At 43.3% G+C, this 26,768-nt stretch overlaps 1 protein-coding gene and 1 long non-coding RNA gene across 4 annotated transcripts in view; one reads left to right on the forward strand and one right to left on the reverse strand.

Annotated features, from left to right (window-relative positions):
• Window positions 1–25,355, forward strand: part of Fancm (FA complementation group M) — a 44,216-nt gene extending 18,861 nt beyond the window's left edge. The window contains exons 10-27 of one of the 3 annotated variants that reach the window (XM_075700111.1): window positions 954–1,170; window positions 2,308–2,456; window positions 3,698–4,816; window positions 5,386–5,526; window positions 5,610–5,753; window positions 6,537–7,557; window positions 8,100–8,200; window positions 9,265–9,379; window positions 9,494–9,540; window positions 9,642–9,771; window positions 11,094–11,302; window positions 12,224–12,655; window positions 13,337–13,396; window positions 14,412–14,650; window positions 22,083–22,162; window positions 22,704–22,798; window positions 22,860–22,954; window positions 24,611–25,355. In XM_075700111.1, the coding sequence (XP_075556226.1) occupies window positions 954–1,170; window positions 2,308–2,456; window positions 3,698–4,816; window positions 5,386–5,526; window positions 5,610–5,753; window positions 6,537–7,557; window positions 8,100–8,200; window positions 9,265–9,379; window positions 9,494–9,540; window positions 9,642–9,771; window positions 11,094–11,302; window positions 12,224–12,655; window positions 13,337–13,396; window positions 14,412–14,650; window positions 22,083–22,162; window positions 22,704–22,798; window positions 22,860–22,954; window positions 24,611–24,698 (4,482 nt within the window). In that variant the 3' untranslated portion in view covers window positions 24,699–25,355. Of the gene's footprint in view, window positions 1–953; window positions 1,171–2,307; window positions 2,457–3,697; window positions 4,817–5,385; window positions 5,527–5,609; window positions 5,754–6,536; window positions 7,558–8,099; window positions 8,201–9,264; window positions 9,380–9,493; window positions 9,541–9,641; window positions 9,772–11,093; window positions 11,303–11,921; window positions 12,025–12,223; window positions 12,656–13,336; window positions 13,397–14,411; window positions 14,651–22,082; window positions 22,163–22,703; window positions 22,799–22,859; window positions 22,955–24,610 lie in introns of those variants that run through there. The other 2 variants (XM_075700112.1, XR_012829716.1) reach the window with 2 other exon arrangements.
• On the reverse strand, window positions 14,533–26,701 carry LOC142588423 (uncharacterized). Its single transcript, XR_012829717.1, has 2 exons — window positions 26,519–26,701; window positions 14,533–14,719 (listed from the first exon to the last, which is right to left on the reverse strand). It is a non-coding gene; the product is annotated as an uncharacterized LOC142588423 (long non-coding RNA).
• Window positions 26,702–26,768: the final 67 nt, after the last annotated feature.

A 26,768-nucleotide genomic window follows, 5' to 3' on the forward strand; every position in this document is an offset into this window, starting at 1 on the left:
TCGGGCCTGAGCAACCCGACGCGCACATTGTCATTTTAAAACGGCGATGAGAAACTGAAACGAAATTGAGCTGGTGGGCAACGCACGAATATGATGCAACGATGCGCCAGAGCAAAACATGACCCTGACTTTGCGACACCTACAGTAGGGAATGGCAGTGTGGTTGGGCCATCGCCTATTAAAAGCGTGCAGCATGCCTCCTACGTTACACGCACTGTGAAACAGATTGGTGAAAATGCTTATCGTGATGGGGTGGCGGCGATAGCCGTGAATGGCAATGTGTGATGACCCGCAAGGGGATTTACTTGTACCGGAATAGAAAACAGAGTGTGTGGCGGCATTTTGATGTGACACGGGCAGGCGAGCACTGCAGGAAAGCTGTCATTACAGGATCCCACTGCTCTCAACCTTACATGCCTTGCACCTTTCCTTGTTTAACACGGGATCTAGTGGCAGAGAAGCATATCATACGATGGTAATTTGGCAATAACTATACTGAACATTAGTGCTGAAAGATCTTGTTTTCCACGAATGTATTAACCGGCAGAAAATGTAAGTGTATTGGGTCATTTTCTCCATTCTTGATTGCGAACATTGACGCTCAGAAATCGTACAAAACGTGATTGTATGAACAAGGTTCTACTGTATGTGAAGTAGTGAATCTGTTGAAAGAATCACAGATAAAAAAAAATACTGCACTACGAAACATGCATTGTGAGACTTCTCTGGCTGCGCTACCCGTACAGCTGTCTGCAGTGCTGCCTGCTATATATAAAAGGGGGTATAGTTGATAGTTGCCTTTATAAGAAGAGCCTTGTTAAAGTTCCAAACTCCTATTAGCTACACGTCAGTCAAGAGCTGCTGTGCAGCTGTCACGAGTGAAGCGTCGTGTGGCACCAATAGCACCTCTCTTCAATTACAATGCAACTGGCTGGAATATGCGGTCTTTACAGGCCTACAAGGAAAGCAACTACAAGAAGCAGAACATCCATCGTGCCATCACCAGCGGCAGGCAGCTAGGGAACCTGTACGAGGCGAGTCCGAGGATGGTTCCGCGCGGCATCAATCCAGTCTGCCATCGAATGCACATGACGGTGCCTGAATACCGGAGCGCCAAGAGCACGGCGGCCTCTGGCAGAGGAACTCGCTCTATTCTGAACTTCATTACTGGTCAGTTTTATTATTTTTTTTTAATCTTCATTTTTTCTTTCCTGTGCACCTAAAGTGAATGAAGTAAGTCAGCACTTCACAATTTTCTAAAAGGCCGTTTTCGTAGAGGCCGTGTTTTATCAAACTTGGACTTTTATGACCAAGAATTAAAAAGAAAAAAAGCTTTGGCTGCCTAAGCATTTCTTAAAGGTTTTATTCATTGCATCATCTTGAAAGCTGTTGTTTGCATTTACCTGCATGAGGATACTTGTGCATGCCCTGATACATTATAATACACACAACCTTCAGTTTTTTTCAAAATTAACTCTGGAGTTTCTAAATAAGATATTCATCCTGGTATAAAGTTGGATGCATATTGAACTCAATAAAAGTGGTTTAAGCATATTCCTGTGTTAGCTTATCTGAAAATTGGCACCTTTGACTTAGACTGTTGTGTCACCGCTTACAATGAGTAGCATCCACAAAAAGTGTTTTGAATGCCATGAGTTGACAAGAAAATACAAATGCAAAATCAAAATCAACCTACAACACGTTGTCACACCTGCATCTCTGTGTTTTTACAAAAGCATTTTTTACAGGGAAGATGGGGTGACACTTACACCGCGTACCTGGAGATGCTGCCTTCATTACTAAGCAGAATACCCAAAATTGTTTCTTTTTTTTTCCTTTTTTCCTTTCAAGTTTTTAACAACAACTGGCTTAAAACATGGCTATGCCTGTGAAATGTCTTTGGGCCTGAGAAAAATGTAACGAAGCATGTAAGTAAACAGCTTAAACTGGTTGAATTCTCCCATATTGTAGTCAGTGTGCCATTCATTAGTGGGAGCCCACGAATTCCTGAACACACAACACACCTCTCTCCAAGCCTTTAAGTAGTGAAAAAGTTATGTAAAGCTTGTACGACATGTTGCTGTGATTTATTGGAAATTATATTATGTACCTCATTTATGATGGTGCCTTAGGACTTCTGTGCAAGCATGTTCGTGAAGAGCTGCTCTTTCTCTCTCTTCTTTCTTTTTTTTTTTTCTACAGCGCAGTTTGTCAGGTGCATGAAATGCTGGCTAGTCATTTGCTATTTTCCTTTTCCTTTCTTTTTGCATAAACTACGGTTTCACACAGCCAATTGTTTCTTTGCAGGCAAGCAACAAAAGAAGTCTGGCGGAGCACTAAACAAGCAGGAAGAACTCTACTATGAGGCACATTTCGAGGTGGCACTATCAACAGTTGTGCTACCACCAGTGACTCCTTCACGTTTTCTGAGCCTTCGGAATTTCCCATCAAAACAGGTAGGTGGCATTGTGTTAACTGTAATGACCATCTCTTATCTCTATATATAAAAGAAGCCAGATTTGCTTGTCACTTCTACGAAATCATTTCTGAAATTCTCCAGTCATGTGTCATGATTTTCTGGGATTGTTGGTGTTCTGTCCTTTTTAATCTAAGAAATTTTGGTATATGTTCTCGCATTCATAAGGCCTAATGCATGGTGACATTTACTGGAACCTCAATTTAGACTCTTAAATCTAACTGAAAATGAGAGGAGCAACCGAAAACATTTGATTATGATTGCTAGCTTTCATCACGGTGACCTAATCCTGTAAGGGAGCTGGCAGCATTATACCAACATTATCAGTGTGCTGCACAATTGTAGACACAGTTTCTTACATGTGATCGTTTATGTGTGAACATTACGTGTGATCGTTTGTGAACATACACTTCTGCAACAACATAAGAATTCTTTGCAATGATGTTCCATAGCACCATCTGCAGCACCTTCAATTAGCTATGGCAATCGGCCATCTTCACTACCTCATATGTGAATCAACGAAGTGTTGATGGAGGTCATCCTGAAATTTTCCATTTAATGAATTTGGCCGCTTCCTCAAAGTTGCATGAAAGTATGAATAAAAACAAAGATATTCTGAAGATGAACCAACCAGCCCCATTGAACACACTTCTGAAAGTATGATGTTTCAAGCGTACAGTATTCTTTATTCAGAAGAGGCTGATTGTTAGATTTCTTGTATGTAATGCTGTCATGTTGTAAAACGGCAATGAAGCAAACAGTGCCAAAACTGTGAGCAAACTCTTTTTTCGGTTGGACTTGTGCTTAGAAAAAGGGGCAACACTCCAAACACAACAGTGGCAGACGCAGTCATCAGTCGTCAAAATCTGATCTAACGGGGCAAAGTGGATCTGCTGTTTTTACATGACTCATAGTAAATTCCAGATAAATCGCTGCTCCTCAGGCGCACTCAACAAAGTGCTACATCATTCACAACGTATGCACAATCTCATCAAGCATGCATCCTTTGCTACAGAATCTGTGACAACGTTAAAGAATTCTTGCACCGAGCGACAGCTTGCTAGCAGTTGTAATCTGGTGAAAACGAACACCAGTAAAACAGTGATACTTGTTCGAGCTTGTGTTCAGGTGCATATCTAGTTGTGTGCCTGAATTTAATATTTGGTCAGCCTGGCATGGGCCAATTTAATAACCACACTGCATTTCTTCTTGCCTTTCCAGAAAAAAACGGTGGCAGAGGACGAGAGTAAGCGACCAAGGCTCTCCCTGTCGAACTGGACGCAGTGGCAGTGCGATGAACAGCGTAGTCGCTACGTGGCTCACTCGAGTAAGACAAAGATGTACGTTGCCCTGATGCGCTTCATAGAAAACACTCGGTACGCCGACGATGAACTTGATGCGTACAGCCTCGAACTGAAGCCCTTTCTTCAGATGGAGTATGTTATTTCATCAGACGAGCGCCTTTCCCTTGATCCTGATTTAGTTGGCACGGGCAGCAAAGATGGCAATGCAGTGAAAACTGGTCGGCGAAAGAAATTTACCAAGAAGACTGGCAAACATGTTGTTGCAGACAACAAAAAAAGTGAAGAAGAGACAGATGTGGAAGACAAAGATTACAAGCATCCAGACATTGTAGCCTCACCTGGCATGGATCAGGGGGAACCTGAAGATACGAACAAGATTAGGAAAAAGAAGAAGAAAAGACGAGTCATCACTGACTTCTTTAAGGACAAGTCTCTGACTCACGATTCGTCATCATGCATTTCATTTGAGACTGACCTATGTGAGAGGGTTGAAGAAATGGACTGTTGGGAAGATGCCAAAGCAGATGAAGACTGTGTAGTGGTCGTTTCTTCAGAGGCACATGACATAGATATGAAGGAAACTGATGACGTTGACACAAAGGACTTGAAGGAAGAAGAGTTGGAGCCAGATCTACTGGAAGTTGAGATTCGGACGCCACCAAGACTGGACGTCGACATATTTCCCAGTCCGGGTCATGTGCTATCACCAGTTGACATGGCAAAGATTGTGCTTGAGCAAGGAGAAGTGAACACCAAGAAATCTTGGGATAAGCCTGTTTCTGATTTGATGCCTGAGACAATGGAATGTGGTGGTGGTGGTGGTGTGCCTGATATGGAATGTCCAAAGTCGGGGACCAGAACCAAGAGCAGTGAAATTAAGTTTTCAAAACTGGAAGTCGATAGTGATCTAGAGGATCTTCTTGAGGATGACTGCTTTGACAAAGCAAAGTGCCCTAGCAGTGATGACCACAGCCTTCATGAAGAACCTTTACGTACTGCACAAAGGGATTGTGAAGTTGAGGAGACACATTCAAAGGTACATCAATTTCTTGAAATGTTTCTCAGCTCTTGCACTTTAGTGATCATTTCACCCATGCACAGCCATTGTGATCACTTAGTAGGATGCATTCACTGGTCAGCAGGATATTAGCTATTTAATTCCTGGATTCACTCTTCGAATTAACTTGAAAGCTTGAAAAAATAAAATTGAGAACTAGTATTTTGATTCTTGTATCACTGCAGCTTTTCAGCATTGATTAAACTAACATAGAAGTATCTCATGAACTCAGATGTAAGGCACAAACCATAATTGCTCACTAAAAGCATGCAAATAATTTCAGCTCATCAGCTTTGCATGCTTGCATTTCTCCTGATGTACAGTGAAGTGACACCTGCATGTTTCAAACCGGCACAAGTTGCAGTTTGCTAGTTTACGTATCTATGCCAGGTTGGTTTAGTAGCTTTCCTTTTATACAAAGGGCAAAATGCTGCCCCTTTCAGCTGGCTTGGGAAGATTTGTATAAATACTGTACCTACATTTATTCTCTATTGCCAGAGGCCGTTTTTATCTTGACTGGCATAACAGAACAGCATTATCCTCTCCAGGTTAGTGAGAGGCGGACAGAAGTATTAAGCCAAGCTGCTGTGGAAGCTTGGGACCTTATTGGAGATGTCCACATGGACAGCTTCTGTGACGAGCTGTTCAATTCCGAAGCAGAAATGCTTGAAGACAACGCATGCTCAAAGGTGCTTCTGTCACTTCTGGTACTTCTGTTAATTCATAATTCCATCTTATGCTTATTTTTTTCATATGCTGTTTTTCACTTCAGGTCGATAACAGGAAGGGGCCAGTCCCAAATCCAATTGTGATCTCACCTCAGGATCCAATCTCAGCTGCAGAGCTGGGCAAGTTTTCTGAAGATTTGTTTGACACCAAGTGCGACAAGGCAACAGGCAGAACTGACTCATTGAAGGTGATTCTTCTTACTTTTTCTAAAATACCATAAGTTGTGCACATTTCTAAGTGCTTGGGCAAACACGTCACATGTTGAGTCAGATGATAAGGAATCTTATTGAAGTTCCTATGAATACTAATTCAAAGGAAATTGCAAAGGTTATGCCATGTTCAAGCAGTGCTTGTACAAAATGTGTGCTGCTAACCTTGGAAGCTTGAATGGCGAGTGATGCCGCTTGCTTGGCTATTGTGAAACTAATAGAGCTTCATTTAAAGGGGCACTGGCATATTTTCGGCCACTTGTTTTTCTTTTTTGTGCTGAAACGACTGCAGCGGTGCGAGCCGGTAGTGTGTTGCTGCAACGCAGCCTGCATAGGAGGCGTAACTAAGAACGTAGCAGCAACTGCTGCTTCAGTCGAGCGAGGTGGTGAGCTAGCAAATGGACTCCTAGCACTTTTGAAGGATGTCTTTATCAGTTGTCAAAATAGCATACATCTGTGGATTATTTTTTTACATGGCTTTATATATTTACAAAAAAAATTAAAATGTGTATCTTCATTCTCTTGCCTGTATCTTATGTCTTGTCCTTATGTGCATTCGGCCACGGTGTAAGTGAATATGTTAGTGCGAGCCTAGCATCAAAAATTGACGTAATGACTTCATGTGAACTGTTTAAAATGCCTTTGGACCACTCACACTGGCCACAACTTATCTCTTTGCTCTTAATCTTGTGTAAAGGTGTGTAAAGGTTTTCAAAGGTGTTCTTGTTATCCAATTTTTTTGTCTTTGGCATGACTTGCAGCTCAATGACGAGGGAGTCAGACCGTCGAGCCCAATCCTGATCTTGTCACAAAAGCTTGTACCACCTGCCCACTCCACGCCCCGCCGAACAATTCGTACAAGAAGCATTGTCGATGCAGCCAAGTCCCCAGGTGATGCTGCAATCGTTCTCGGTGACATCTGTGAGCCATCTCCCATCAGAGGCACAATGCCTGAGTGTATGGATAATAGTGACTGGAACCTGCTCGGTGATAGCGACATTGAGCTCTTTGAGAATGCTTCTGATGGTCACATTTCCGATATTAGCATCCACTCGGGTGGTGAGGGAAGGTGTGAAGACATGGGAATCACCGAGCTCTGCGACTTCATCGAGGAGAACTCCGTTGCCGAAGAGGCACGAGACGGTGGAGATCCTGTTTCTCGTCGCAGCCTGTCTGCAGAGAGGTTACCTAGCGCTGTAACCAAAAGTGTGGCAACGAGAAAGCCTACTGTTTCCTGCAATGACTCTCGAGCAACCGAGTCTTCGTCTGCGAACTTGGGTAACCTCTCTGCTATTAGGAACAAAACAGATAGCTGTGCCAAGAGTCTGTTGATCAAAGGATGCCAAGATTCTAGCAGAAGTGGCTTGAAAGTAGAGAATACAGTCAATGAGAGCACTTCACGAATGACAAAAGTTGAAAGTTGTAACATCCTGAAAGAAGGTAAAGATTTGCCTTCAATTCACACAAGTATTCAGGACAAAAGCAGTACCACGAGAAGCTTCTCAGCTGGTCAACACGATCCTGATCCAAACCAATCATCTGCTTCCAAGCGCCCTTCCTTTGAGATAACCGTTGACTGGAGTGATTTTGATTCTGGGAGTGGCTCGGATGAGCCTGCAACGACTGTCAAGACTTCAACACAGACGCAGAAAGGCAGAACATCGCTCTCGTCAACAATGTTCAATGCCAGTGGCATGACACAATCTCGGAACATTCCCGTGGCTTTGGTCAAGCCCATCATGTGTAGCACAGCAAACAAGACAGCACACGTTGTCAGCTCTGGTGAGTTCAGGCTAGGTTGTACTGGTAACTTGCACTGTGGCTGTGGTAATACAGTAGTAGTTTACTTAGTATATATAGTAGCGGCTACTGAGTGAGGCAAGAAGGCCCTCGCCATGAGGACTGTTGGGCCAGAAAAAGGACCTAATGGATAAAACAAAGGACGCTCAATGAATGCACCAATGAGAACACATTGCATCGCTAAGTAGTGGCCACCGTTATATAAGGAGTTCGCTTTTTCATGGGACTATCTTGAGAGTATATTGTGACCAAGTCAACATTTTCCAATTTCCTGTTGCACTTCAAGAAGTTGAATTTCACTTTAGGTGAGAAAAAAAAGTATATTTTACACTTCAGGCAACATTTTTCACACCAAATACCTTTCCTGAAAGTGCCAGTAAACTAATTTTAATATGTTTTCATGGTAAGAATATGCTTTGTTTATTGTAAGCTAGGAAATGTATCTGGTTCTTGCTAGAAATGTTGCAGACCTGCATGGCGTGTGGTTTGTCAAGTTTCATCTGCACAGTAATAATGCACTTCAGGTGATGACAGCCCAGTTCAAGTAAGACGACACCGGCCGTGTCAAAAGCGAATTTTGTCCCAGTCATCAACAGAGTCCGAATCATCACCAGTTGCTGTACGGGTATGTTGTTTTGTGATGATTTATGTCTTTTATGTTTTGTTGTTGAGGTTACAGAAACAGCAAGCTGAAATATTCACATATACATTTTAGATCAAAGCTGTTGACACAACTGTAAATGCTCGAAAACATTATATTGACAAGCTTATAAATTGTTTATGTTTTTGGGTGATTGTATTTCACCGGCCAATCACTGTTACAGTGATTGGCCGGTTACAGTGTACAATCACTATTACAGTGATTATCGCTCCGCACGAGTCACACATTCATGCATCCAAACTCTCTCGAATGTTGTCGTTGATTCTATAGCCAGGGAACCTTGTCTGATCAGATTGCATGTGTAATGCAAATAGTGTTGTGCATTCTAGAACATGCATAAGCACCAGCGAGTACGCTAGAATCTATAACGAGTCATGTATAAAAAGCCGACGGGCACTTGACCCGGTGATCAAATTTTGACGATCGGCGACTGCGCTCACCGCTTTTGTTGTGCTTTGAGTGTCAACTGTCTTTCTGGGCACAGGGTCGCCTAATAAAGCGTTAAATTCATTACTCGTAGTTTTGCTACTTTTCTTGTTCGTCACCATCACTGCAATCTGACACTATATGTGTGTTTTCTCGGTGTTCTGGGATAACGTGCCGCAACACTGAGTTTAAACTTGCAGGAAATGGAGTCCGTATCATGAGCCATATACAAACAAAGATTCAATGTATATAGTTTAACTACAAGAAATTAAATTTTTTTAATGCAACTGCTTGGAAGACACAGCTTCAATGAAAGGTGGTCCATGATTCTGCAAGGTCAAACAAGTGTGTTTTCTTTCTTTCTTTCTTTCTTTCTTTCTTTCTTTCTTTCTTTTCTTTTCTTAAATGAAAAATTATAAAAAGATTTGAAAAACTTGTCTGGCATCACATTCTGCTGCTTACCTACATAAATCTGGTCTCTGTTCCCAATTCCAAAAGCAGTGCTGATGAATTTGGTCTGTACAGCAACGTTGTCTTTTGAGCTGGTCATCATTATTCCTCCACTTTGAAAAGCATTTCGCCTTGTTTACAACTGATTTCAGCGTAGAGCTTTGGGCAGAAGTTTAGATGACAGCGACGATGACTTCCAAGTGCTCACTTGCAAGAAACAGGCACAAACACAGAAAAGGAGGCCACAAAAAGTTGATAATAAAATGGGTGAGCATGTTCCCCTTGTATTCTCTTAACATGCTAACCCAAAGAAAGGCAATGTGGGGAATAATTCTTTTGCCAAACATTTTAGTCACTGTCAACGCTTTTATGTTATTACAGTTCCACAAAACAGGGCTACTACAAGAAAGAAACCAAAGCAGAGCTCAGTTGAGTATACATTATTCATGACTGCTCTTACAGCTTGCTTTTATGAACATTATCTGAGCACAGATTTTCCATGAACATTTGCTTTTGTGTTGTGTTTTAGAGTAAAAAGAAGAACAACTTCATCGAACGCGAAGCAGATGTCTCGGCTGATGTGGTCAATTCATCGGATGAGTCTGAGAACAGCAGCCTTGATCAGCTGGATGAAAGCTTCATCGATGACCAGACTCAAGGTGTGGTACCTGATTTTGCTCCATTCTTGCTGTCACAGTGAAGCTGGCAGCATTTACAAACAGCGTCAGGACCTCATGTTAAAAAAAAAAAAAAGCCTTTTCAAAGTTGTAAAAAAAAAGTGAGTTTTACAAATTATTTGAACATTATACTCCAGTGGTATGCAAAATGTCAGCCTTGGTAAGCCAGAAAAGATGGAAAAATGAAAGCCTGGTGGCAGAAACAGCTAACTGAAATCTTGGTGTACACATTTTGAAGTTCCTGCACTGGCTCCTCGGGATATCGTGGATACTGAAAGTGTCTGCTCGGGCCTAAGTCATTTCTTTATTGGTAGAGGTGAACTACATTGTATTCCAGAGGTGCCAAAGTCTAAACTTAGCCACTTTCAAGAACATTTACTCAGCCACACCGACCCAAATGTGGGAAAATAAAAAATAAAAGAAGATACCCTGAAATTCTTGACACCAGTATGACTTACCGGCCCTGAGGTTTCGCTGTGAAATGCAAATAATAGAACTTTAACCTTTATTTTCTCTTAAATAATCAACCTATTACCGCGACATTAATTAAAATAGAGTTTTAAAAGACTGCTTCATCAGTATAAACTGAACTTGGTGTCTTCCTTTAGTGTTTTTTTAAAGGAGGAGGGGTGTGTGGGTTGAAGCTGTTGGCCATCTGACTAAAGGAACTGTTTTCTAGGAACAAGCACACAATGAAATTTAGATAAAGGGTTACAGGATGTTCAGATGGGTGACAGTTTGTTGTTCCAGCCGAACTGTGACACTCTTTCTGTAGTGTGTTGAGTTCCAGACTTATTTTGATGTAAGTGAGAGCTGCTTTGCTGCTGTCGTATGAGTTTGAAACACTACTTTGCGTTAGGAGAACCTCATGTCCTTTATATGAGGATGTTCAATGCCACATTCCGCTGTACAGCCAAATCGAACTCATGTCCGACACAAAAATGCCTTCATTTTACTTTATATTCATCATAAGCATGTATTTTTTACACGCTGATTCGAAATGTTTTAGACTTACTCATTATATGCAATAGTTTGTCATATTGAGCTTTGACTGTATTAGATAACATGTGGAAACCCAGTGTATTAGAAACCAGATCTAGCTGGTTTCAGCATAGGTGTTAAGTAATTGAGTGGAACACTTTTCCCCTTAAGCAGATTGCTGTACAGCTGGAATTTCATCTCTGTGAGCCAGAGCAAAATGTGAGTGGTAGAGTAGCAACACATACGCACACACTCGACGATTCCAGTCTAAAATGTGCCGACTAACTCATAGTGGGACTTCTTTCCTTGTTTTTTAATTTCAGTGCCAAACAAGACCCTCTACCTTCAGACAGTTCGTAGCCCAGTCAATACTGCCAAGTTTAAAATAGGTCATGCAAATCATGTTCGATACTCTGAGGTGTTTTCGCAAGCAGTGTCTGAAGATGAAGCTGACTATGTTCAAGATAGCTTCTGCGTAGGTAGTGATGACTCCTCGGCCTTACATCAGCTGAGTTCCTCAGCATCTGAGAAGGTAACATCTTATCCCTGCTTCTCTTGTTTGCCTAGTTATAATGATTAGTAGTCTGTAACAGAGTTCTCAAGCATGCAGTGAACCACAAGGCGATCTTGTATAGACATTGTTCCATTTTGAGTTCGGCTTATTGGTTGTTCATCACTACAGGGGAACCGCGTTTTCGTCACATTTCTGTGCCGTTCCCTCATTGCAAAAACCTTGTTTCCCCTTTTACCTTGCTTAAACCATTTGGTCGACCATATTTCACCAGCCAACATGCTGCACTGTGGCCCACAGGGATCTGTACACTATGTACACTATGTCCGCAGCTTGGAGCTTCTGGTGTATTATAGATCAGTTGTAAATTGTGTGATGCAGTTGTGCTGGTTGTAATTGCTGACTTGGTTTAATCTGCCGACACTGTCAAAAGTACTTATGTTAATGTGACTGCAAAACATGTGCCAGCCAGTTAATGGCTAATCTTCACTGAGATCCTGTAAGCAGCTCAACTAGCTTTGGTTAAAACATATTGCAATAGAATGGGAGGAGTGCATACATGCAAGAAGAGCAGCATCAGTTTGATAAGCATGCTTGCTGGTTAGCCTCTATTGTTCTTTTTTTTTTACATGTATCGCAGATGCTCAGCATAATGACGGAAAGCAGTACATAGAAAAACTGGCATCAGCTTATGCTTTGCACAAACTCAGTTTCTACTTTGGGACCACCTGACGCTTCATAAAGTATGTATGCCTGTTTGTGTGCATACAATGAAGAACAGTAACCTTTTAACCAGTCAAAATTTTGAACATCAGCTCAATGTCGTGGGGCACTAACGTTGAAAAGTTCACTAAATGCCATCAGCCAGGATCATGCATTGTGTTATGACACTCTGTTAATGTTTGCACAATTGTCATATTTGTCTTGTTTTTCTGGGTACAGCTCGAAGAAGAATTGCCTGTGCGTAGTCGGGTGAAGACGAGGCAGCGCAAGAGGACAATTCAAATGTCTTCCACCAGTGAAGAGGAGTCGTGCCGCACAAATTTTGACGTGAAAAGCCAGAAAGATACCACTGACAGTCCTGTCAGCAGCAAACACCAGGGCAAGGAGTTTGCCAAGCCAGCTTTGGAAAGTTCTAGGCGTGCCACCACTGCATCTGAGATATCTGGCTGCGCGCTAGCTGACCTTCCAGGAAGCCAGGTGGCCAACTCAACATCCACGTCGGGAGCCTCCAGAGTGTTGTCAAGGGAAGAGCGACTGCGACTTCAGAAGATCCGGCAGGAGGAATTTCGCAGGACGCACATGGCAAGTCTCCTGGACAAGACAAGCCCCTCAGCAGACGCTGTCTGCCAGCCATCTGTAGAAGCAGCACAGGTATGCTTCGCTGATGCTGTTTGACTGCAACTGGCTGAAAGCGGCACAAGTGAAGTGTGCCGTGACAACGACTCGTGCATTTAGAACGGAAACACTGAAAAGGCGCACATCGTCTATCTCTCTTTCTTGTCCCATCCCTGCGCTGTTTCCATTCTAAATATGTACCACGTACTAACCAGCCAAACAGCAAACTCTCTTGGAGATAACTCCTGTTCAGCTAACGTGCTATCTTCAATTTCCCTGATCAGATATTTGTGAAATGTGTAAATGCGGTTGCACAACAACTGAACTGAGTTGAATGAAAACGTTTCCCTCAAAAGACAAAAAACTAAACTTGCCAACTGTTGGCAGCAGAAAATTTATTTGGGGCCTCAAATTATTTACGAAGATTACAAAAAATAGGTACCTATTTGTTTAATCACTGATACCCTTAAAAGATTCTTATCTTAGACTTCGTCTAACAAGCACTTTTTAATTCTAGTTATGCTGTTGCAGTTTCAAGATTTGTAGAAGCATGCTGGGAGCGTGCTTGAATTTGGGCTACGATATAGGTACATCTTGCAAAAGAAGTTGAGAGGACTTTTTGATTTGGCACATAACTTGCTTGTAGTAATATAGATCGATTTCGCTATTTATATTGTCGTGTTTTAAAGGGAGTGTAATGCTGAATGCTTTTTCTAGGTTCATATTGACAACACCATCACGATTATAGTGGACACCAGAGAGATAGCATCAGGAACGGTAAGCACAGCATTATTCGTGCTCCTGTTGAAGGTTTCGATTGACCCCATGTTAATTACACTACAAACCTACTCTCATATAAGTTATTTGAAGGAGGGCTGAATGACGGGACAAGGAAAGACAACACAAAGGTGCAGTTTTGTCGCCTTTGTGCACTCTTATATTGTCTTTCTTTTTCTCGTTGTTTAGCGCTCTTCCAAATAAATTTCAAGATGCACCAACAAGCTCAATTTTAAACCCTCCTACTCTTGTAGTTGCTTCGGTATGACAGCACTTAGAATCTGCAGTCCTTATATGGTGCACAATATTGATTCATGCCCGGTCAAAAAATGTTACAATTTCATCCAAGTTTTAAAGCAGTGACAGCAATAGCTGAGGAACGAGCTGGCTAGCATCTTGCAGTGCATGCAGTTTAACACCATGTTTTGGGCCATTACTTGCGTTTTTGTGCAGAATAAAGCAGACATACAGGTTGTCTCGGGCAATGCCAAACAAAAAAAAAGTAATAGATTTTGCTGAAATGAAATAGTGGCGTCATCTCTCACAGTTATAGCAAAACACAGCAGGCAGCCTGTTTCACCATAACAGTGACAGGTGGTGTAATCGTCCCATTGCAGTGAAATGACATGCTTTGTCAGGCATCACTGCAAATGAGGTGTACTTTTGGTTTATTCTGGACGAAACAGGCAAGTAATGCAACCAGCATAGTATTTTAAACAGCATGCATCATACTATGTGAGATAGAAGTTACATAAACAGGGATAAAGTGCTTCAGAAATGCTGGCCACCTCTCGAAACGTTGCCCAGCCTTTGTGAGGCACTTTATCCCTGTTTATGTAACTTATATCCCACAGTGTGCTACTCCATCTGTTGGTCCCTTTCTTGACTCTGCATCACACTATGCCAAGTCTGTGAGAAATTTGAGCACAAACTAGCAATTGGTTGAGCTGGAAAAGTCATGTATACCTGGCGCTTTTATTAAAGCAACATTCTGTCCATTTGTTGTCTCCTACAGGCACTTGTGTCAGCGCTGCGTGCCTCCAAAAATGTACAAGTGGAGGTCTTCTCCCTCTCGGTCGGAAGTCTTGTGGTGGGCCGTAGGTGCTGCGTGTTGCGCAAGGCCTTGGCTGACTTCGGCAATCCCCAGAACAACTCGCGCCTTGTGGCTGAAGTAAGGCATCTGTTTGAGCTCTATGATCGGCCGTGCATCATCCTCGAGAGGCCGCAACGGGTCAAGCCTGGCGAGCGACCATTGTGAGCTTGCCACTTTCTATAGCACTGTTGTCCACGGAGAGTCATCCTGAACTTGGGCCATTAGTGTTGCTGTGGCAATTAGGTGAAAAAAAAATGAATGTATAATTTACACTGACACTTTTTTGAAGTACTTTGATTGATTGATTGATTGATTGATTGATTGATTGATTGATTGATTGATTGATTGATTGATTGATTGATTGATTGATTGATTGATTGATTGATTGATTGAAAAACAATTGGTAGTCCTAAGAGTGGATGCTTGAGCTTGTTGGTACTTCATTGCTATTACTAAAAGCATGATACACACAGACACAGAGACGGAACTAAACACTGCCACTCCTGGGAAGAGCACTGTGGTGTTTAGCTCTGTCTCAAAGTTTCTGTTTTTTCACACTCTTGGTTTTTGGGGAATCCTACTTTTGTTAGGCTGGAAAGAGGTGGCTACAGTTTGTCTCTACAGACAACTTCAGTTTAATTGGAGTTGTTTATTTCAGCTTTCTTCTTGATTCAGCTACATTTGAAAGTCAGAGTGTATATTTTCCTCTGTAAACATTGTTAAACTGAAGCTTTCTTTAGATACTCTACCTGGTGTACTTGGTGGTAGCCTGGCGCTTCTCAAGTACAGCGTACACAATGCATACACTGTGCGGAACACTTAAGTCAAACACAATAGACTCAAGCATCGGTGCATCAATCACACCAAGCAACGTGCTCACATGGAAGTGTTCATGGAAAATCATGTGGTAAAAATCCCAAATGGTGGTGAGACGAGATCACCGCAGATGCCTAGGCAGACCTCTGAAGAAGTGGAAAGCCGAAAGAGAACATCAGCTCTATGCAGCAAAAAACGTCGGGCAACAACATCAGGCAAACATCTCGATAGCTTCACATTCTCATGTTTTCAGCACAGACATTGGACCTGTGCAAATTTTTTCATTAGAACTAATTTTTTACTTTTGGCCAGCATTGAATCAGTGGATAGTGACTGTACTTTGTCTTGCTGAAGTTGACACACATGGAAGCTGCAGCTGATGGTCCTCTTCAAGACATGAAGCATTTTATGTTCAAGAGCAACAAGCCATTCAACGAGATTGACACTTGCTCCAATCCACTTGACAGTCTTGCTGTTGTGTCAATTTTTTATGTTTTAGGCAAGCTGAGCATCATAGCACATGGCAAGATAGTACTGAAAAAAAAAAAAAGAAGTGAGGCGTGCAGACAAGACACAAGAGTAGAGAAGTGGACAACACGAACGCCGTTCATGTTGTCCACTTCTCTACTCTTGTGTCCTGTCTGCACGTCTCACTTCTTTTTTGCTTAATGAATCCTTACTAACTAGCTCAGCTTTCTGTCGTTCTAAGATAGTACTGTTTACAGTATTGTTCACATTACGTAGTCCAACCACACTTCACCCTTCTTGATGTGCATTTATGTACTCAATACATTTGCACTTACAGTACAGTTGCATTTCATGTACTCAATGTGCACATAAGATGCAACTTCGCTCATATGTTCATGTGCTTTTGTGTGCATTGGGCACATAGGTAATAGTCATGAAATATCTACCACCTGTTAAAGGGGTTTGCGACCAACGCAGCAACAGCAGGTAGGGCGCAGCCAGCAAACGAACTGGGTACGAGCCACGTGATGCCACGTGATGGCAACGGGGCTTTTCAGCCTGCCGATCTTCTTCGTCACAATCACCCCTGGAATTGAAGAGTAGCCATCCTGGCGACTCTTCAATTCCGGGGGTGATTGTGACGAAGAAGATTGGCCATCCTGGCGACCTAGGAAGAGGTGGGCGGATCGTAATACTTCTTCAGCCGGTCAATGTGCACAGTCTCTCGCTCCCGACAACGTAGATCGGGAGATGGCGATATGGGTTCGACCACGTAGTTCACTGGTGATGTTTGTGCAACCATGCGGTAGGGCCCGTGGTACTTCGGGAAGAGCTTGGACGAAAGGCCAGCAGCAGCAACAGGCGGGACCCAAAGCCACACGAGTGAGTCCACGGGGAAAGGGTGAGGGGGGGGATTGAGGTCATGGCGCTCTTTTTGGCGTCACTGTTGAGTGGACGTCAAAGAACGGGCCAGTTGTCGGCATTTCTCAGCATGCTGAGCAATCGCAGAAACAGGTGAGCATTCAGCATGGTCTGGCTGGTACGGGAGAACAGTATCAATGGTGCTGGCGGGATGACGGCCGTAAAGAAGAAAGAATGGTGAGAATCCAATAGTGGCTTGAGAGGCAGTGTTATATGCATGTGACGAACGGAAGTACAAGATCCCAGTTGGAATGGTCAGATGCAACATACATTGATAGCATGTCACCAAGAGTTCTGTTGAATCGTTCTGTTAAGCCATTGGTCTGTGGATGATAAGCAGTAGTAGTGCGGTGAATAATTTGGCATTCAGATAGGAGTGACTGCAAGACGTCCGAGAGGAATACGCGGCCCCAATCGCTCAACAGTTCACGAGGAGCGCCATGGCGAAGAACAAAGTTGTTTAGAATGAACGAGGTGATGTCTTTTGCTGATGCGGCAGGCAAGGCGGCAGTTTCAGCATACCGTGTGAAATGATCTACAGCGGCAACAATCCATCGGTTGCCAGCACCAGTAGATGGAAGAGGCCCGTATATATCAATGCCAGCAAGGTCGAATGGCTGAGCTGGGCAAGGAAGTGGTTGGAGAGGTGCCGTGGAGAGATGCGGGACACATTTGCGTCGCTGGCAGGCAATGCAGGAGCGTACGTATTTGTGGACGAAGGTGTACATCCCTCGCCGATAATATCGTAGGCGAAGCCGTGTGTAGGTTTTTGATGCTCCGCCGTGACCACACTGCGGGTCAGAATGAAAAGTGGAGCATAAATCTTGTCGTAGGTGGCGAGGCACTACTAAGAGCCATTTGCGGCCGTCATTGTGGTAGTTGTGGCGATATAAAACTCTGTCGCGGGTTGCGAAATGCTGCGCCTGTCGACGTAACGCTCGAGGTGGCGAAGTTGCCGGAGGATTTGACAAAAAGTCGAATATCATGACGATCCATGGGTCTTTTCATTGCTCCGATGCCATGTCCAGGATGTCAAGTGGTGAGATGTCATGTGTGTAGGTAGAAGTGCTGCTGTCTGAAGTAACTGGGGAGCGCGAGAGGGCATCGGCGTCAGAGTGTTTGCGTCCAGAACGATAGACGACACGGATATCATATTCCAGGATTTGGAGGGCCCACCGAGTGAGGCGGCCCGACGGGTCTTTTAGGTTGGACAACCAGCAAAGAGCGTGATGATCCGTTACCACGTCAAAGCGTCGACCGTAGAGATATGAACGAAATTTTTGAAGAGCCCATACGATAGCCAGGCACTCTTTTTCTGTGACTGAGTAATTGGCCTCGGGTTTCGTGAGGGCACGACTGGCGTAAGCGACTATGTATTCGGCATTAGTGTTCTTGTGTTGTGCGAGCACGGCACCAAGGCCGACACCACTGGCGTCAGTGTGAAGTTCTGTAGGTGCGCTTGGATCGAAATGGCGCAAGACTGGTAGAGACGTGAGTAGGTGACGAAGAGTCGTAAAGGCATCATCAGAGGCTTCCGACCAAGCAGAAAGTTCATTGTCGCCTTGGAGAAGTTGGTTAAGTGGTGCAATCACAGTAGCGAAATTGCGAACGAAACGTCGAAAATAGGAGCATAGGCCAATGAAGCTGCATAGTGCTTTCAAGTTAGTGGGCTTGGGAAATTTGGATACGGCGCGATGTTTATCAGGATCAGGAAGAATGCCTTCTTTGGAGACAACGTGGCCTAATATAGTCAATTTTCAAGCTGCAAATCGGCACTTTCTTAAGTTAAGCTGGAGACCAGCATTCCGGAGGCAGGTCAAAACTTGATGTAAACGCCGAAGATGGGTCGGAAAATCAGGGGAAAAGACGACAGCGTCGTCGAGGTAGCAGAGGCAAGTATGCCACTTCAGGCCGTGTAGGATGCTGTCCATCATGCGTTCGAAGGTGGCGGGCGCATTGCACAGACCGAACGGCATTACAGTGAATTCATACAAGCCATCTGGTGTTACAAACGCGGTTTTATAACAGTCAGCCTCAGCCATGGGCACCTGCCAGTAGCCAGAGCGGAGATCTAAGGAGGAAAAAAACTCCGCTCCTTGCAAACAGTCAAGTGCGTCGTCAATACGTGGTAACGGGGATACATCCTTTCGGGTAATCTTGTTAAGCCTTCGATAGTCTACGCAAAATCGTATGGTGCTGTCGTTCTTTTTAACTAGGACAACTGGTGATGCCCAAGGACTACTAGAAGGCTGGATGACACCGCGATTGAGCATATCGTTCACCTAGTCATTGATAACGCGTCTTTTAGTTGCCGATACTCTGTAGGGACGCTGTCGGATTGTTGCATGGCTCCCAGTGTCGATAGTGTGCGAAACAGTTGTGCGGCCGAGTGATGTTGCTTGGCAATCAAAAGAGGAAGAGAAGCCTTGGAGCAAGTGAAGAAGTTCGTCGCGCTGCGTCTTCGTAAGGTCACTGGCAATAGCTGGTGTAAAAGAACGCGGCAATGACTGAGGACGCGATGCCTCGAGAGCAGCAATATAAGCGGAGTCGTCCATCGTGTCAAATATTGAAGATGAGGTCAGTGGCTCTGCCCTGCCAAGGCTTTCACGGTGGCGTAAAGTAATTGGTTCAGCCGATGGGTTTGAGACGCACATGAGAGAGGCGGCAGCTTTGAACTCGAGGACGGCGAACGGCAGTGGTAGTGAACGGCGGTGAACTAAGAGTTCAGACGGAGCGAAGAGTACTGTGCCGTCATCTACATAGTCACAAGTGATACTGACGAGAGTTGAAGACCAGGCAGGTATAACGGTGTCTTCTGAAACAGATTTTGCGACAATGGTCCTTATGGTCATTGATAATATCGGTCGAAAACTGAAACAGCTCGATTTCGGCGCGGGCGCAGTCAATGATCGCATGGTGTGTGGAGAGAAAGTCCCAACCTAATATGACGTCGTGTGAACATGATGGCAACATTATGAATTCTATGATATAGAGGACCTCCTGAATTACGACACAAGCAGTGCAGGTGCCGGATGGCTCAACGTGCTGCGCGTTGGCAGTTCGAAGAGACAGTCCAGAAAGCGGCATTGTCACTTTTCCTATCTTGCGGCAAATACGGGCATCTATCGCTGAAAGTGCTGCGCCGGTGTCGACAAGTGCTAGCGTCAATGTTCCTTCTATTGTGACTTCAATAACATTCTTCGGGGAAGTGTGAGGCCTTATACATTTCACTGGTACCGCAGTTCTCGCCTCCTGAACTGCGATATTTAGTTTTCCTGGCGCAAAGGACTCCGACACCGGTGCATGGGGGAAAGCGAGCGGCGGCGAGGAGAAGGCGAGCGGCTGAGAAGGCGGTGTTGACGACAGGAGGAGATTCAAAGGTGTCCGAATACTTGTGGCGTTGTTGGAAACGTGGTGCATATGGATGCACATTGTTGGTGACGTTTGGTGTAAGGAGGCGACAGTGACGTGCTACGTGTCCAGCACGGCCACAATAAAAACAAATCGGGCGATTGTCTTCCATGCACCAATGATCTTGAGGTCGTGCATACTGCACCAGTGGCCGGACTGGAGCGGATACGGGCAGGCGCAAAGGCGGGCGAAGGGGACCGTAGGTCTGTGGTGCAGGCCTCGAAGCGACTTCGGCGTACGTCAGGGGAGCAGCAACCAGAGTCTGCTGGAGAGAATGTGAAATGTGGTCGGCTACCTGCTCCTTGATGACAGATTGGAGAGCGGGCGCCAGCGGAGAATTCGACTGGCCGTGTGTAAGGAGAATCAGAGAAAGCTGACGAGCCACCTCTTCACGGACGAACTCCTTGATCTGTAGCAGTAGCGACATGTTATCCGGGGAAACAGCCAAGCTCGACATTGAAGTCGCCTGAGGAGGAGAGTGGCGGGTGGCTATGCGTTGTTTGCGGAGTTTGTCGAAGCTTTGGCTGAGACTGAGGAGTTCAGAGACTCGCCGGATTTTTCGCCAACAGCATCTGGAAGGCATCATCTTCTATGACTCTTAAGATATGGCAGATCTCGGCATCAGCCATTGTGACGCCAACGCGGTTGCAGAGGTCGACAACATCTTCTGTATAACTTGTAAATGTCTCCCTGCACTGTTGCGCACGACTGTGCAAACGTTGCTCGGCGCGAAGCTTGCGAACGGCGGGGTGCCCGAATATCTCCGTCACGTTAGTTTTGAAGGCTGTCCACGTCGAGAGATCACATTCATAGTTGCAGTGCCACACGCTGGCGACACCGCTCAAATAAAACGATACGTAATTCAGTTTTTTGGTGTCGTCCCAGTGGTTGTAGATGCTCACCCGGTCGTAGTCAGCGAGCCAGTCTTCTACGTCATGATCGTCGGTACCGCTGAAGATGGGTGGGTCGCGTTGACGCAACGGGCCGGGCAGACCTCGGTAGTCACCGGGGCAGCGGGTTATAGTTGCGGTGGTCCTTCTTCCGGCATAATGAAGACAGGCTGCAGTGTCTGGTTGCGAAGTTCCAGAATTCCGGTTGTACCTCGCAGCTCCACCAATTGTAAAGGGGGTTTATTCGGGTCGTAGAGAAGCAGCAACCAACACGGCAACAGCAGGTAGGGCGCAGCCAGCGAACAAACTGGGTACGAGCCACGCGATGGCAACGGGGCTTTTCAGCCTGCCGATCTTCTTCGTTACACACCTAACTTTCTATGGCTATCGTCTCATATGCATGAAGAAATCTTGTACTGACATAATGTGTTCAACATCACATATAGAAATAAGATGTTGCAGCAGAAAAAGACAAAACAAAAACAAATATACATTGTGTTGATGTTGCCAATTCCAGTTCACAAGAGCACCCCTGCATAATATTATTCATTCAAATGTAGAATTATGGTTAAGCTGGGTCCTTAATAATCAAAGAAATTAACAAGCTACATCTTGAGTACAAACAGCGCAACATGACAGGACGTGAGAAAAGGACAGGTGATTGTCTGGCCTTTTCTCATGTCCTGTTATTTTGCACTGTTTCCTCTCAAGTCATGAATTAGCCAGCCCAAATGCACACATTTCTAAAGGTGCATCTACCAGCCTATGGTCACTGCTAGATTTCTGTTGTTTTGTAACTATAAATACTGCACCTCAAGGCATGTCTTTTTTCAGTGAATGTTCTCATTTGGATCTTTCAGCTTTGCCAATGTGTTGCCACTTCATTTTTGAAAAGCTATATTCTTCAAACATGTTTCTTTTGAGATGTGGAAAATTCAAGCAAAAATCAAGCTTAATTCATAAAGCTAATTTGATCTCGTGCGACACTATAATAGGGGAGGGACATATCTGCACTCTTTTGCATTTGATATCCTTGCCCATTGTTTAATGATTCCGTTCTTTGCTTTTGTTTCATCCATGGCTTTAGCAAGAGAACGAAGTACTTTGACAACATGTTGATGTTCCTGAACTCCACACATGCCAAGGTGTTCTTCTCAGGATCTCAAGGTAGGTGATTGAAGATGGAACTTAGAATATTCGTGCATATTTCGTCCTAGCTACTGTGTAAAGCAGAGTTACACAGTCAGAAAGGCAATTACAAGCTTGATTTTGAATAACGCTTTGGTGTGCTTCTTGGACGGCTGCAGTCCCTGTATAGAAATTTCCTTCACAGTCATACATTCATACAATAAACACGGGTATAACAAATTATTGGATAAAAAGAAGTAAAGCTAAAATGTTTCTTGCTGCCATCAGGTTATAATGAATATCAGATGAAATGAAGGTATTTTCATTTTAAATGCAACTTCGGATGCAGTTGAAAAAGGTAATTGCTGTAATAGAATGAACGGTTCACATATCAGTAACGTGAAAGACAATAATATGCTTGAACCTTGTCATAAACAAGTTGCATCTGACATGAATGTGAACTGTCTGTTCAGTCACAGCAATTAGTTTTTCAATCTCATAAATTAGGCTTGTCGTGTGCAGACTGGTATGTTCATGCTCTTTCGATGAATTGTGTTGTTTTTTGTTTCACTTCTTTCAGCAAACACGGCCGAACTTGTTCTTGCCCTTGCAAAAAAAGAACGCCAAAAGGGCATGGCACTTGCATCACCTGAATGCCTTCAGCACAAGAATCACGTTAGTAAACACATTGCCAATTGTCCGTGAGCAGGGCGTGATATGCTGCTATCATTTCCAGGTCGTGCAATTCTACCTTGCATTCCCAAAAGTCAGCTTGGCGACTGCAATCAGCTTGACCTCCACATATCCCTCTGTGTGCAGTCTTGTTAAAAGGTGAGAAACAGCAATGAGTCTCAGTTTTGCAATGAAATTTGATTGATGGCGAAATAAACAGGGACAGAGAAAGGTGGTGGTGTTAATTGTAAACCAGTACCATCTTGGCCAATTTGCAACTCTTCTAAACAGATTGAGGTTGTTATGCGACTACAACCACACAGAATCATAAATTGTGGCACCAGAAGTGTCGATGGCCAAAAATGCCATGGTTTAGAATGTCAGTAGCTGTCTGAGGAGCCAAAAACCATAGCACAACGAGAACTGAAGGGAATGTCTGGAGTGATATGTGGGTATAATTACGAGTGTGGGTGTTAATTACCGTATTTACTTGCATAATGCTCACATTTTTTCATGAAAAATTGATGTGAACATGGGGGTTGCGATATTTACACTGAGAAATTTTCCAAGGTAATGTTCCAGGCGATAATAAAAAACTCAAGTGGCTCTCTATGTGGGTTTTCACACCGGTTACTGTAAGTTCAATAAAAAAATTTACTTCCAAACAGTACTTACCATTGCAATAAGAGCACAGATTCTACACAAGCCAATACTGCAGAGGCCCTTTATTTGCTAAAGTAATTGCTAAAAGTTACTATTTCTAAAAGTTATCAGGTTACATGGTGAAATTGTGCATGTGTTGTTTGCATTTTGCACACTTTCTGCATTTTTTGTCTCTGGATTAGAACCTTGAGCGCATGCACTTTATGTACTTCTATGGCTGAAAAGGTTCGGAAAGGAAATTGTAGAAACTTCGGCACGGCTGCTGTGCGTGATCATCATCACCAGATTGAACAAGCAGAAAACAGTCACTGCAGCAATTTTTGAAGATGCGATGATTACTGAGGGGAAAAAATTTTTAATTTTGGATGGCCGATGAGAGATGTGCAAACATTATGCGAGTAAATATGGTGCGTTATGGAAATCATTGAAGTCTCATTAATTTCTTCACTGAGCCATTGGCCATTGTTAAAGTGTGTTCACAAGGGGTTAATAGTTCCGCTAACACTTTCACTGAAAATTGTGTCGCAATTTCTTGAGCTTGCACAAGCCTGCCAGTTTGTCTTTTGTGTCATTTAACTTGTTTGCCTCTATAATTGTGGTATTTCTTCTGTTAATAGGTTATAGGTAGTAGAATGTTCTAAATTGTTACATTTAAGAAAAGTTAGCTATCCTTTTTACAAGCACGTTTATTGTTCTGTTAAGCACTTATGCCTTGTCATGAAGAAAAGCATGCGTTTTAGTTTCATGACCAGTTTACCATGATATTTTTTAGTTTACCACAATATTTTTGACCAGTTTACCATGATACACCACGTGACATTTTCAAATCTCAATTACTCAAAAGAAAGAAAGAAAAGCAAAATAGGATGCTTCATGGTGTTCAGCAAAAAACTATGGTAAGTTATTGAAATCTACTGGCTGCAAGTAGGGGATGTATTGCATCCCTTGACATACAGGTAGTGCACTTACTCTGAAACAACATAAACATGTGTTCATCTGGAAGAATGGTATCACTTTGTCTTTTGCCCCTCTTGGGGTTTAGGAAACATCTGCTGCTAGATAATGTTGAATGAACTTCTTACCTTACTTACTGCCATATCTCATATATCACATCAGCTTCTTTCTTTTTCTTTTTTTCCTTTCTCTTTCTAGTTCAGTGGAGGAGATTCAAGAGCGACTCAAGATACCTGAAACCCGTGCCAAAGCCATTCTTGACTTTTGTAATGTGTCTGCCATTTGAATGGGGTATTTCAGGACGTACACGTCGTCTGCTGTGCTGTATGGTAGTCCTTATAGTAGAATGTTAATATATATATGTATACATACATATATATGTTGCTTTTATGACAGCTTGTTGTGAAGGGTTTGCCTCAGGCCACACATATGATGCTTGTCCAGTTTCCGGCTTGGGAGCTGTTTTCTGAGTTGGCATTGAGTGTGACATGTTTCAACTGTCACACAAGCCCTTATCGGCCTTTTTTATGAAGTTTTGTTTGTGACTGACGTGACTTGTCCTTCCACTTTTGACGTTAACCGTAGGCCAATGTTGGCATTATGTTTGAACATTTTCTAATCATGCAAAATGTGATATAAAGTTGACAGTGGTGTTTCTGACCTACAAAAGCCAGCAGTATTGTTAATAGTATTTAGAATGTAGCAAGTGTTGAGGCTGTGTGTGCCAAAAGTATGTGTATCAGAATACCTGTGAATAGAGTGGTTGTGCTGTGGCCCTACAGCATTAAAGGGAGAGTAGGATTGTGTCTCTGTAAGTTGTTATTGTTTTCATACATTGTACATAGAACTGTTTGTATGCTCAAAGTATTGCCGAATATTTTGTGGGACCATTGATCTCGCCTTGTTGGTAAAAGCAATTGAAATAAAACAATGTAACTTGGGATATTTGTGAAGTCTTGTTTGAGTTTTTATGTCTATGATCTGCAGTGCTCTGCAACCTTAACTGGTAGTTAGGATTGAGAGACAATGACAATATATCTTAGCAATCTTAGCAATGTTTGAGCTATTTATCATAGTAAATAAATTTCTATGGAAAAGGTTTCTCTCTCTGTCTCTCTTTTTCTCTTATTAAAAGTTCAGTCATTTTCATGACTAATGACTTTTTTTTACATTTTTTTTTTAGTACACTTCCCAGTCTGTGCACGCAGGTATGTATTATGTGCCATTGCACTTATTAATGCTTTCAGGTGCTGTGTACACAATTGTGTACACCAATATAGTGCATCAACAGCAAAAGCAGTGACAAAAGTAATTATATTTAAAATGTGTTGCGTACATATTGAAACACTTCTGATTGGAATTGCGCTGCAAATTTGAATAACATTCAAAATGTTTCAGTAAAGTAAGAGGGAAGGTTGGCGGTTGTGACAAAATTCCATAAGGTACGTAAAATTCTTAATCTACAGCTGCGCGTTTTATGATTATGGAGACGCAAGAAAACCGGTGAAAGTAAGTTTTCAATCAACAGAATTAGTATGCTCCTGAAACGGTTACGTGGGCTTGTCATATTTAACAAGCGAACGGATGTTATAAGGGTAATAGTTGGGGCAAAGTCTCAATTAGTTGTCATATTTCTACAACGTTTAACGCCTGCATAATGTACAGCCAGTTGCGCCGTGTAGAAACTGCCTCTACATATATCAGCGTTCCGCTTTAATTAGCGCAAAGTCCAATTGTATGCATTTTTGTACTGTGACACGAGTTTCATTTGTTAGTAGTGATCGAGTTGAATATCTGGCTTCAAAATATTGCGTATGGCATAATTGAAAATTTAAGATGGTGTAATGACATTGAGAAGACGCGCACAATAACGTACGCTAGTCCGTGTGCTAAAAAACAGCGAAACGCGTACGCTTTCGTCGTTACGCAGCGTTTACTTTGTATGCTGCCGTTTGAATGGCGTCACCCAATTGCTATATATATAACTGCATGCTGTCTATCTGTTCTCTTTGTTTAATTAAGAACATCAATCACTTGTGCCGGAACGGCGCAACAGACTGGCAGTCTGTTGGCAGCGGACGACGTTTTAGTTCAAAGTGTGCCTACCTGGGGCGGGTTGGTAGTTTCATCGTGCGTGGTGCCTAATATAAATATGATGGTTGAGTAAAATAGGTCCTCATTGCAAATAATTGGACTTTTATGCATGTCCCTTTCCGCATTCACTAACCGTTGTTATGAAAAAGTACTGGTAAAATTAACCTTACTAAGCTAGCGGCGGTGTGTCGTGGTGGCGATGATCAACGGGGGTCGATGTTGGCGGGCTGTAGCTTGGCCGCGGTCTATCAAATTGATAGTT

This window comes from Dermacentor variabilis, chromosome 7 (assembly GCF_050947875.1).
Source record: "Dermacentor variabilis isolate Ectoservices chromosome 7, ASM5094787v1, whole genome shotgun sequence".
NCBI classification, from domain to species: Eukaryota; Metazoa; Arthropoda; class Arachnida; order Ixodida; family Ixodidae; genus Dermacentor; species Dermacentor variabilis.